Below are 13,418 nucleotides of genomic sequence, written 5' to 3'. Positions count from 1 at the left end.
GGGCATGCGGGCGGCCCATAAATATAATTTAAGGAAAAAAGTAAGAAAATTTTAAATAAGTTATAATGTAATGTGATTTTTAATTCCTAAAAAATTGTAATCTAATGTATTTTTGTTAAACTTCATATAAAATATAAAAAAAAATCTAAATTTTTATCTTCAACTACTTTAGTTAATTTCATTTCATTTATTATATGAACTTTTTATTTTTTTAATTATTCAACAATGTCCGCGGGCCGCCCGCAAGCCCGTTTTAAAACAAACAGGACAGTGAATTTTGTCCGTTAAGTCAATGCGGGCATACTCACGCCCACTTAAATTTTTGAAGGCATTTACGGATGCGGACTAAACGAGTCGGGCAGTCCGTTTTGCCATCTCTAGTTTTTATTGTCATCCTTATTCATAACTCTCTAATTTTATAATTTACATATTTATTCATTATATTGTGGTATTAGATTATGTCCATTCTATTGTGAATGCATAATCAAGCTAGGCTTGGATTTAAGCAAGTGATCACATCAAAACTATTTGGTTGAACTTGAGCCAAGTTAAATATGTGTCAACTTGTTTCACATGTAAGATCCATTGATTTTTTACATTTTCACTTAGTTATAATTACACATTGATTTGCTTTTAAAATTTCCATATATGATTAAATCATTGTTTAGTTTATTATACACGTTTTTACATCCATTTACCTGACTCTAAGCCTCTATGAAAAACTATTTTCATCTTGAATTTGAAAGTTTAAACTTGAAATGGTTAAGAATAAAGGGCACATATATCAATGAAACAATTTAGTTACATCACTATTTTCTGTGAGAAAACTTGTATTGTTTTGGGAAGATGTTGCATCAACACACCAACACACCAAGCGTATCTTTCGATAGTAGTTTACAAATCTATGTTTCCTACACTTCTCTCATGCATTAGAGAAATAGAGGATGATTTTTTGAATGAGAAAATTGGGATTTTTCGGATTCTTGTGTGTCTCATTATGCCTTGAAATTTCTCTATTTATAGAGAAATAAATGTCACTTGGTGAAAAGAAACACTTTTGGGATTCTACACTTATTCACCAAACGGGTATATACAATAACGATTCACTAATTGTTTGAATAAGTTTTGTAGCTTAGTGGTAAGGTATATCGTTTGGCATCATAGAGGTTCTTGGTTTGTTTCCTAGTGGTTGTATTGTTTCATTTTTATCCGTGAATAAAACATAACAAAACAGTCCAAGCTATGGATTGAACTTGTGACCCTCACTTCCTTACCAATAGCTACAACCACTAATCCAATTGTCATCTTGTTTCATTTATTATGAAACCAAAATATGTATATACTCGTTATGTGAATTCAGATATTTTGGAAATATCTCTCACATTTTCTCGTTTCTTACATTTATTCTTTTGTACATTATCACTTATGTTTAAGTTTTTTTAGGATATAAATATATTTCTATATAAAAAGTGAAGGACAACCCTTACTATTGAAGAATGTACAACTCCATGAATGAAAGGGTAACACATTTCGATTAGATAAGACAAATAAATACCACATGAAACAAAGGAATGTGATCGATACATCAACCAACATAACTCTCGAAATCTCCTCCCTCATCCAACAACTTATGTCTCACACAATACAATCTTTCACATTATTCTTCCATGTTTCACATATCATCGATCCAACCACACATGACTAATCACTTTATGTATCTCTTTATCTTTCTTACTCCATCTCTTCATGTTTCGAACATGACCTTGCATATTTGCTATCACAATATGTTATAGAAATCGTAAACTATTTATTGACACACGTCAAATCATAGAAGCATGTAATCATGCAAACACATGGTTTTACATTCATGTTCCTCACACCCCATTTGATGACATCTTTGTACACTCCACAACCTTTTACCTATTTATCTTGAAACTCAATAGCTAAAAGCTATAATAAATTATTAGTAAAAAAACACTCATAAGTTAGTAACTCTTTTAATTCCTCTGGCTAGTGACTTATTTTTTTATGCCAAATAATCTACTAACTAATAGAAAAAGACTTTCGTGAAAATATATCTATGTAGAGACAACTAATAAAATATTTATAATATGACAAAAATTAATTCTAATCAAAATCTATGCTTAAATCATGGTACAAAAAATATAAAATATTTGTCTTCAAACATAACATGAGTTAGATTACACAAAATTTTCTCTTACTAATGCCAAATGGGCCACGAGCCCACTACGACCCATACGACCTTTTTGTACCCCAAGATCACGCGTTATTATTAGTTTCTTACTTAATTCTCCGACCAGAAAATTATAAACGGTGGACGCATCCATTTCTGAGAGTTTCTTCAGAAAGATCATCGCCTTCATCTTCGGCACCACCGTGAGCTCTTCTTTCATCTCCTAAATCCTAATTACTCAAATTCCTTTATCCATTTTCATCACTAACGTTCTAGAATCTTCCAAACAGATCTCACCACCGGAAACTATAGCAACTTGTCTTATGCTGAAATATAACATCATATAAAGGCTTTTTTATTGTTATCATTTCATTTATAATCTAATTCTTGATGATTCTTTGTTTTTTATCTCATAGTTTCTCGATTCTTGTTTCAAATGATACATTTTCTTTGAATTGGTGCATTATTATGTCATCTCAGCTATCGAAGTACATTCGTTTTACACACGCAATTGGATTAACGGTTTTTTCAGCGAAGTTTTGCATTCTTGCGGTGTTGCATTGCTTATATTTTTTGTGTGGATATAAAATCTAACCTATCAATCTTTGTGTGGATATAAAATCTAACCTATCAATCTTTGTGTGGCAGTTGCATGTTTCAATCGACATATGTTAGTCCTAGTCGATACCTTGAATGTGGATGAGTGGATGTAATATGAATGCGGACAAGATTCTTTATGAGTTGTTTTGAGAAGTGAATTGATGCATAAGATAATCATATTTTATATCTGTGTTAGTGGCTCACTTGTAATTTACTGGATTTTATATTTTAATGATAGAGTAATAATGATGTATCGACCTACGTTTTATATCTTGTGCATGCTGATGTATAACATATGTCATATCATTGTCATATGAGTGTGGGGTTGTCATATAAGCTTTTTTCGCAAAGGCGAAAGTAGAATAATATAATATATCTTGCTGCGTAATTGTGAAATGGGTGTCGCAATTATCTTTTAATGCCTCGCATCTGCATTGTGTCGCAGTTAATTTGATATCATCCTTTGTGGGGTTAGTTTTCTACAATTCCTTGGTCAAAGGCTTTGCAGCTGACCAAATAGCATGGCGGATAAGGGCTCCAATGAAGTCTCCAGTTCTGGCAATATTTCAGCTGAGTCTTCCGATTCAACTCTTCAGCTCAATATCAAGACTCTAGATTCCCGCATATACAGTTTTCAAGCGGACAAAAATGTGATCTATAATCTCCTTTCCTGTTGTTCTTATATTTTCAAGTTCTTTTTTGTGATAGTATCCGTGAGTTAGAGAATAACAAACTGTTGTCCAAAATTATTTCAGATGTCTGTTTCATCATTCAAAGAGAAAATTGTCAATGAAACTGGTGTTCCAGTTAGCCGGCAACGGCTGATATTTAGAGGAAGAGTATTAAAGGATGAGCACTCTCTTTCTGAGTATTGTATCCTTCAAATTGTAGAATATTTTTTGTTTCATCCGTTTCATATTTCCCCCCTCAGAACCTGTCCCATTTTGGGCCATTCTCAGACATCCAATCCTGTACAGTGTTTGTTAAGTGCTAAAATCCCAACCGAAAAACCTTCATCAATGTGGTAACTTTTATGGATGAGTTAGAACCTGTTGTTTTAATCATGTTAGTTGGAAAGATCTGTGTTGAGTGTAATTTTTGTGAGCAGAATCATATGCTGACTTGCTGTAATTGTGTCGGAATCGCATGAATCTCGATTCTTCCATGATTCTGGTAATACGAATCTTGAATGGATAATAGAGCCAAGTAGCCACTGTGAGGTGACAGACCAAGGCAGCGATGGTTGGTTGTGGTTAGAATCTCGTCAAAAGAGAGTTATGTGGAAACTGCAGCCAGGAACAGGCCTAGACACGCCACTACTTGCTGCCGAGATGCAATTGAGCAATGAAGGGGTAGAGTTGTGCAGCTACCTTAGGGACTTAAAGCCTCTATTGGTGGGACAGTCTAGGATCAGCAGTGAGGGTGGTGAAGTCAATGCTACGTGAATTGTACCTAAAAGTTATGGATCTGAGATGGAGCGGTGGAGAAGAAACAAAAGAGCTTGGTGACTGTGGAAAAATATAAGGTTTTCATGATTTAAACTTTAGCGAAAGAAGACGACAGAGAAGCCCAAATAATTAACAATGATTAGCGTGCATAAAATATGGAAACTATAGTGCATAGGAAATAAGGAAATTAATGCACATAAATAAGGATATATATTTATATATAAATTAATGTTCTTAGTAGAGGAAATTGGTAAATCATCTATTCATAGTCTTTGTTATAATTATATATGTGAAACTATGTTAGATATTATTATATTATTTGTGATATGGTCTGATTCACAATTCAGAAAATAGGCTTTATGATTTGTAATTTGATTGCCACGATTCTGATAGAGCATAGAAGTCAAACTATGGTGCTTGTGCTATCTAATTTTTATAACATAATCCTTGACCATTTAGATCTTGAAAATGGACACACCTTGCATTTAGTTGAAAGGCACCCAAATCAGTCACAGGTTTCCGGTACGAGTTCTGCTGAGCCAACTGTTACAAATGGTAACCAAGGTATATAACTTAAGGTCACAACCTTGTTTATTTCTTCCCCCCGCCAGGTTTTAAGCCTTTTTGTAGGTCAAGTTTCTTTTGTACTGTATTGCTGATAATTTTATCATTTGGAAGGAAATGATGCTGGCTCGGGGGTTCCTCGTTTTGGACAGATTTCACACAATGTTGTTCTCGGGCCATTTAATTTGGGGGAACAAGCTGGAGGCATGGTTCCTGACCTTAGTGGGGTATTTATCTATATTGAGTAGTTCATATTCATGCATTTTATTGTATCCCGTTTTCAGATAGGTGTCTACAGTGATGGTTTGCTTCGGTGTTGCCTGAGAAACACTTATTGCTGTATGTCGTTTCAGGTTATTGGGGCAGTCTTGAATTCTATTGGTATTGGTGGCCAGAGCAGAAATAGTGTTTCTAATGCTACACAAACTTCAGTTAGTATCTCTTCCTAATTGAAAAGATGGCCGTGTTCCTATATTTTTTATCATTTGTGTAATTGTATGATTTATTGGATTCCTATATTGCCCTTGCAAAATTGCAGGGTGAGTGTTATTCAAATTCCTTCTTGTTCTGTCTGTTTCAACTTCATTTGCATGTGGCATAAAACACATCCAGTCACATGTTTTAGTATCTAACTATCTATTTCCGGTGCCTTGTGGTTCCTTGCATACAATTTCTTCATCTTTTATACTAACATTTTAAACTTTAATATCGTATCCCTATGAATGTTTGTTTGTCTAGTTTTTTATAATTTTTCCTGATTATTTTATTTTTGGTAAATATTAAATATTTAATTTGCTTATGATACAACCGTAGCATGGTTAAATTGTCTTATCTTTTTCATTTCAAATTGATAAATGTTACTTTGCTTCATGCACCCTGTAATAAATGTCCTTTGAATTAAGAACCTGTGTTTCTGAATTGGAACCCAATCTATCTGGCCAGGCTCCACCAGGGAATGAAACTGAAGGAATACATGCTGGAAATCAAAACCTAGCAGGAAATCAAGCGCAGCTTGGACAGACATTTCGTGGTCAGACATTCCAATCTCTGCCTCAAATTGTTCAGACTCCTGTCCCTGCAGGGGCCACACCCATTCCTTCGCTTAATGCAGTAGGAGCACAGTCTTGTGCATTCCCTCTTAATTTTGTCTTCATTAAATTTAATGTATTGCTGGTAACATTTAATTATTTTTTCAGCCAATCCCTCATTCATTGACCACACTTTCTGAGTTTATAAATAACATGGAACATACACTGTCACAAACTGGTATTGATTTTGAAACCAGTGTTCTTTTACTTTAAATTGAAAGGACAATGAAATATCTATTTATTCACTTTTGGTGGGTTTGAAATATTTTGATTTGCTTATGCAGGTCATCGGCCAAATTTGTCTTCAACTAACCACAGAGATCAGCGCGTAGAATTGCCAACCAATGCACAAGGGTTGCCAACGCTTGAATCATTAAGTGCCATCTTGCGACGCACTGGACAATTGCTTAGTGATAACACTGTTGCCGCACTATGTGTAATTATCATATCCCATCTCATTTACAATATTCTGCCTCCCTCCTAGTAGTGATATAAACATTTTTTTACTATTTAAATTTTTAGGATATTTGTTGTCACGTCATAAGTTATACTGACAGGAAGATTTGTGTATCTTAAATTTGTGGAATAAAAAGGACCACTGGTATCTGAGAAGCATAAATGTGCAACATATTTAAGCTTGGATGAAGTAATGTGGCATCAAAATGACTGGCATTTTGAGCAGGCTGGTTTCATAGGTAGATACTAGATCATAAATGAAGTCTATTTATATGAACCAAAATAGTTGGGAGCCTTTCCAGTTTATGTTAGGTTCTTAATCTGCAGTGAACTTTTTGTATTGAACTAAACCTTTACTCAGATGTCTGGAAATAGCTAATTGTATCAGGGCTTGGACTATGACAAGACGTGCAATGTTATCCATCATATTTAAATCTGTTACCAGTTAGACCTTGTTATTATATCTTGGACAAACCAGGTCCAGTCTAATTTAGATTGGACTGCAAGGCAACTAGTAGTTGGGAGATGTATTTATTGCGTGATCTCGTTGTATAGAACCTCTAATTGCCTGATATATTATTATCTGCCCCTGACTATATACATTGGTGCAATGATACATAAATCTCTAACAGTCAGAGTGTAAAACTACTTCTATTTAAGACAAATGTTCTTTTAATGATTAAGTACATTCTACATGTTTAATTGTAGGATTTGTTAGTGTAAACTAGCCTTGTTATCTTGTCTTTTCCTTATCTGATTGTGTTTTACTTGTAATTTGCAACTGTAGCATATTGCAGGACACATAGAGCAGGAGGGAACTTCTTCTGATCTAAGTGTAAGAGGCCAAATCCAGTCAGAGACCATGCAAACTGGAATTGCCGTGCAGCATTTAGGTGCACTTCTTCTTGAGCTTGGCCGAACAATGTTGACACTGCGTATGGGGCAATCTTATGTATGGTTTAACCTTTTCTCATGATCTGGTTTACTTCATTGTGGCAACATTTTATTCATGATCATAATCACGTTCCAGGCTGAATCTTCTGTTAATGCTGGACCAGCAGTTTATATTTCTCCAGCAGGACCGAATCCTATAATGGTGCAGGTTTGTCATTTGTTCGATCTATTGTTGTTTTATAAATGTTGATGTCAGACCAATTATTTAAGCATCAGAAGATCTTATGATTAAGTTGATTAACATGCAATAAATTAGGAAAAAAATTGGAAACTGGAGTTTATACATGATTTGCTGGGTTTAGCACCAGATTGTTGATAAAGCCGAATTCCTACAATATCCAAGGAAGAAATGGTGTACCTATATTTTATTTTCATATTGTATACGTCGAAGAGAGGGTGAGCCTCAACACAATAGTAAGGTTGTTTGCCTTGTAACTTGGAGGTCATGGGTTGAAATCCTGGAAACAACCTCTTCGCTTGTGAAGGCAAGGTTGCATACATGGGTACATCTACCTTACCCAAACCCAACTAGGGAGCCTCGTGCACTGGGCCGTCATTTTTTATTGTATATGTTGGAGCCTCATGCATCGGTCCATCCATTGTATATGAATAGAGGTTTAAATGTTTCTTACTTTTGTTACTAATGAGGTTCACAAGTTGTTTAGGAGAGGGTCTCTTCTTTCACATATAAAATTTATGTGGTGTAAACACTTGTCTTAGACTCCTTGGCACCCAAACGTCAATCTACTCCCTTAGTAATAGAAAGTGACATCAACATAGTTCATAAATCAGAAGCTTCATTAGCAGTGTTTTCAAAGACTTTGTATGGAAGGATGAACTGGATGTCACTTTCCATTATCCAGGTGACATCAATTTACTCAGGTTGTTAATTTCACTTTTTCTGTCTTCTCTTTGGTGCAAGTAAAAAAACTATGGACCCTGATTCTATCTTTTCTTCATAACACAGCTAAGTTTATATAGCCAAACACTCTAGTATAACAATAGATGCACAGACTCTCTTCTGTTTCTTCGTAGCTGATTGTTGTTATCTAGTTTTCAATCACGTCATATTTGATGACCACTACTTAACCTTGTTCTTGTCTGATTTGGTTATTTAAATACTTTTTACATAGACTATTTCTAGCTCGGCTGATATTTGTTGTACGCAGCCCTTTCCACTTCAGACAAGCTCTCTTATTGGTGGTCCTGTTCCTTCTTCAACTCCTCCAACACTTGGCACTGTTGGTGTTGGAAGAGTTCCTAGGAACGTACACCTTCATATACATGCTGGTAAACAAAACTATTTATCCATATAATATACCTATGAACTGTCCAACAGTATATAACTTTGCTTCCTTCCAGGAACCTCTCGTGCACCGATTGTTTCATTAATTGGTTCTAGACCAAATAACAGGGAACGTAGAAGAGGTGAACACCATATTGAGCTCGGCTCTGGTGTTGGAGTTGCTAGCGGCACAGAAACTGGGTTTGCTGTTTCTACTTCACAGCCACCTTCTGGTGCAACTCCGTTGTCATCTGTTTTAGCTGGAATCAATTCTCGCCTTAGAAATTTTGTTGGTAACATGCAAGGAGATAACACAGTTCTCTCAGGTGGATACAAATTTATTGCTTAATTGTACAGTGTCTCTATATAGCATTTAATTTTCAAACTGTTTTGCATCCTCTCAGGTCAAATAGAATCAACTAGTCAGGATTTGTCTGCTGGTTCTGACTTGACACCTGCACTGGGAAATGAACAGCAAGATACCATGGAGATGAATGGCTCAAGGGCTGCTACTGTATCCTCAGTTGGTTGTATTTCTGAAAGTGGACTACAGAAGGTAGTACTTATGCCAACACTTGTTAATATATGAGTTACAAGCTTAATTTAATTGACTAATATTTACTTCTCAATAACAACCAGCCCCAAACAGAAGCAGCCCCAACCTGTAGTAGTGGCGAGAGAGATGTTTCAGTTGACAAATTTGTTTCTGATCAAGGCTGTTCAAGCAGAGAAACAGTAGCAAAATCAGAAAAAGTACAAGATGTAGCTGAACCTGCCAAAGCTGCTCCATTAGGATTGGGTATGGGTGGTCTGGAGCGTAAGGTATGCTTATTGCTTGTTTTATGAATAATAAGTCCAAATTTCTCAATTGACGTGACATGCATGTGAATGGATTTGTTTGCTGTGATGTCCACATGATTTTTGCGTACCTTTTAAAGGGTACATGACTGGATTTATTTGTTGTGATGTCCAAATGATGTATAGATCTTCTTCCCTTTTAAATTATATATTGCTGTTTTTGAAGTTTAGTTGTATTAAATAATTTATATGTGCAGCAGCATAGTCCCCCGACACCTCTCCCTCTCTCTCTCTCTATATATACATCATCTATTTGAATACAATACATAATCTGGTGTTTAATGCTATATAATCAAATCAAAATAGAAAGCCTTTAAACATCAGTGCAGGTGACATAAAGGGTTTAGGACTTGAGTGTTGTATCTAGGTTTGTGTTAGTTCCTTACTATTTATTGATTTGAAACTGAAAATTTAGATTAAGAGTGTGCTTGTTTTATCACACTGATTGAACTGATACCTTGATAGGTGTTAGAGGATTTCACTTTGATGTCAGTGAACGTTTCTCAGGCTGTTGTACAGACATTAGTGGTTGATGAAGCCAGCCTAGAGCTTAACAACAACAATAAAGCCTTAGTCCCACTAGGTGGGGTAGGCTGCACACTGATAGCCTAGAGCTTACCACTCAAACCGTTTAATAAACTCCCATAATTTGGAAGTTGATATGATTTAGCATTTTTTAAATTCATTGTTTTGACCCGAAGCTAATTCTGATGCACATCCAAGGCTGTATTAAATTTATTGAATAGGGGTTTTATTTTTTAAAAAGATTGGTATAGAGATTTCAATTTGCCAGGATAGAGACTACTCACTATGCTTCCAACTTTGAGATGATAAATCATCACTGTCTCGCTCCATCTGCATGATGGGAATGAAAGTATCCTCATTTAAACCCCTTCTCCAATTGCTTGCCTATATTTTGTGAAATGTTCCTTTATCTATAAATTATTTACTTCCCATTGTGCGGGATGAGGATGCTGGTTTACTTGATATGTTCTGTATTTCAAAGGCCGAAAATCTGAATAGCAGTATGTTGAAATTTTTTAATCAAATATTGAACTGCAAGGACAGTATTTGAATTATCAACAAATGCATTTGTGCTTTAGCCAGGGCCTTGGTGGATCTGATTTGGAACTTCCACATCTTGTGTTCTTTTATGACATTTCATTATATCATTGACTCGTTGTACATATATTTTCTTCAATTATTACTTAACAAATTTGCTTGCAAAAAACAGAGGCAAACTCGACCTCAACTTGCTGTAAGTAAAGGTTCCGGTGATGGATCATCTGGTTCTTCTGCCAATCAAAGTCAGCAAACTAGAACAGATGGACAAAATTTATTGCAAACTCTTAACAGTCATGGATCTACTGTGAAATTGGGAAATCCTAATGGGCCATCCCAGCAGCCCCTGCCCACTGATGATAGCCAGATTGATATGGCTGGTTTAATGTCTCAGGTTTTGCGTAGTCCCGCTATGAATGGTTTGTTGTCAGGGGTTTCACAGCAAACTGGAGTTGACTCACCGGATGGCTTGAGGAATATGTTGCAACAGTTCACACAAAACCCACAAATGATGAACACAGTCAATCAAATTGCGGAACAGGTTGGCAGCCAAGATATTGGAAATATGTTTGCTGGAATGGGAAGTGGACAAGGTGGTGGTATTGACTTGTCAAGGATGTTCCAACAGATGATGCCAATTGTATCTCGAGCCCTTGGTGGGGGGACTCCTCCACTATTCTCTGCAATGGGACCGCAACCCCAGGCACCCTCCAGAGATGGAACACTTGACAGAGATGATAATCAAAGTTTACAGGTTTGGATACATGTTTTAATAAAGGCCTTGGCTGTATTAACGCATTTCCTTGTTCAGTAGTTTCTGTGGGTTGTTAATGAAAATAGATTATCAAGGCTACTTAGGCAGCAATTTAGAGTTGCAAAATGAGAAAACTTGAGCTGCAATGCGGCATGGATATGTTTCACCTTTGCATTTGTTACAACTTTATGCTGTATATTTAGATTCTTTCTATGATTTGATAATGTAGCACTTATCAATATTTGATAGATGACTAATACTGTTACAATCTAGCTTGCTTGCCTCAGGGGTGGGAATTCTAAGCCCTGATTGAGCCTGGTCATCCCTTCCAGACACCCCCACAAATTATACTTGGCTATAGGCACCATGCTAAAATAAATATTTAATGACCTGGCAGAGAAGATATTGTTAACACTTTCTTGCTTTAATATATTTAGCACTTTCTTGCTTGGCTCGTGCCGAGTTAGGCTAGGCTGCCCTATTTTGACCCTTCATGTTGCATGGCATGTTTGTTTTTTTCTCTTCTGTAACTTGTAAGTCATTTCTTATTCATGTTGTAGTAGGCTATGTTGGAAGCGTGGTTCATTGTTACCTTCAAAATAGTCAAATGAGAACTTCAGTTGCTCACCATAGGGGGGAATGACATTTAAAATCCTTGGTGGATAAAGTTATTGGCTGAACCAAAGGGTTATTTTATTCCTCCCTTTGTGAATTTTACACCTCTGGCCTTGTATTGATTTTTTTTTTGGAAAATGGCTATAAAGAGGATGTTTAAAATATTGTGAACTGTGAAGGACTTCAACAAATAATAATTTCTTTTTGTAAGTAAATGTAGACCACCTCTTAGAATTGTTACTTGGTTTTCAATTTTTCCTGGGAATACTGAAGTAATATTATCCAATTTTTTATAAGTTGCAATGCTGTAATGGTGACTCTCTTATGACCGTTTCCTTATCCTCTACATATTCCAGCTCAACCTTCAACCAGTGGTGGAGAGGATTGAGCGTGTGAGCCCACCTGCAGATGTTTTCCGTGCTGTAGCTGAAAATGCTGTCCATGCATCCGGCAATAGAAGTGATTCTAATGATCTCTTGGAGGAGTTATGCAGCAATGAGAGCCTTGCCAACGTAAGTATTCATTTGTGTTTTGTGTCCTTGACGCGCTGGAAGCCGCTTCTTGAACTGCCTTAATATGTTGATCTGGAAACAACTTATTGAAGCTTGTGTTTGATGTTTTTTGTGTATGGACTCTTCACCTTTTGACTTTCATTATTGAGCAGGAATACGCCGAGATGTTACGAAATGATGTAAAACAACGATTCAAGGGACATTCTGAGATTGACAAGTGCTAACTCCAGCATGTGTAGATATGTATTTTCTGCTTCATCGCTTCTATTTTGTATCAAAACTCTTATCCTTTCCGAAAATTCTTCAGAAAATGAATTTGGGAGTGTCATGCCCCAAATGATTAATTGGTCTGGTTCATTTTGACAGACTTCCAGATCACTATGTGAAAAATTAGGATACATTTAATTGGTCTGGTTCATTGAGGAGTTTAGTAGCCTCCACTGTAATATATTCATGTCCTTTTGACTATGTCATCCTTTGGAATCAATTTAGAGTTTTCATTGTTTTCTGTTCTGAATGGCTGAATCTGATTTTATTCCAACAACTTTTTTTACCCCTTGAGAGACGCAGAGGGATGCGTTGCTTAGTGGAGATGTATTAGTCTACCATAGAATTTTATGGAGGCAATGTAAATTTATTAAGAGGGGCTGTAGTGTATTTTGATACTCATTTTTTTGTTCTTTTGGTAAGGAAGTTAGATTTCTGTCTGGGGAGAATAATGTGTTGTGCTGTGGATGTTGTGGTGTTAATGCAGGCAATTTGTGTTGAAAAAATCATTTATTTGTACTAGTGTTTTATGTTGATAATTATACATATGCATTTTGTTGTGCATGTAGAATTATAAATCATATAATATTGTCATTTATTATTACTAGTGTGTACAGGCACTTCGTGCCTGCCGACGAATATTGTGTAATACTACGTATTCAATTTTTATATATTTCATTTTTTGAATTAAAATGTATTTGTTGTGTTCGGTGTACTTTATATTATATTTTATTGTGTTTATGATAATGTTTAATTTAATG

The 13,418-nt window shown here is 35.7% G+C and overlaps 1 protein-coding gene across 2 annotated transcripts; it reads left to right on the top strand.

Moving 5' to 3' along the window:
• On the top strand, window positions 2,304-12,898 carry LOC109352130. Of its 2 annotated transcripts, none has more exons than XM_019593954.1 (18): window positions 2,304-2,397; window positions 3,240-3,444; window positions 3,550-3,667; window positions 4,702-4,806; window positions 4,921-5,033; window positions 5,160-5,237; window positions 5,749-5,916; window positions 6,003-6,072; window positions 6,179-6,330; window positions 7,138-7,302; window positions 7,381-7,452; window positions 8,474-8,594; window positions 8,667-8,915; window positions 8,994-9,145; window positions 9,229-9,411; window positions 10,682-11,263; window positions 12,235-12,390; window positions 12,543-12,898. In XM_019593954.1, the coding sequence occupies exons 2-18, from the start codon at window positions 3,316-3,318 to the stop codon at window positions 12,612-12,614; spliced, it is 2,685 nt and encodes an 894-aa protein (XP_019449499.1). In that variant the 5' UTR covers window positions 2,304-2,397; window positions 3,240-3,315; the 3' UTR covers window positions 12,615-12,898. The 2 variants fall into 2 exon arrangements, with proteins under 2 accessions (XP_019449499.1, XP_019449500.1); XM_019593955.1 differs by having other exon boundaries at window positions 2,357-2,397; window positions 3,270-3,444.

Source organism: Lupinus angustifolius, chromosome LG07 (assembly GCF_001865875.1).
Source record: "Lupinus angustifolius cultivar Tanjil chromosome LG07, LupAngTanjil_v1.0, whole genome shotgun sequence".
Classification (NCBI taxonomy): Eukaryota; Viridiplantae; Streptophyta; class Magnoliopsida; order Fabales; family Fabaceae; genus Lupinus; species Lupinus angustifolius.
The sequence above is the reverse complement of the archived record's forward strand: the minus strand, read 5'-3'. Positions and strand labels throughout refer to the sequence as shown.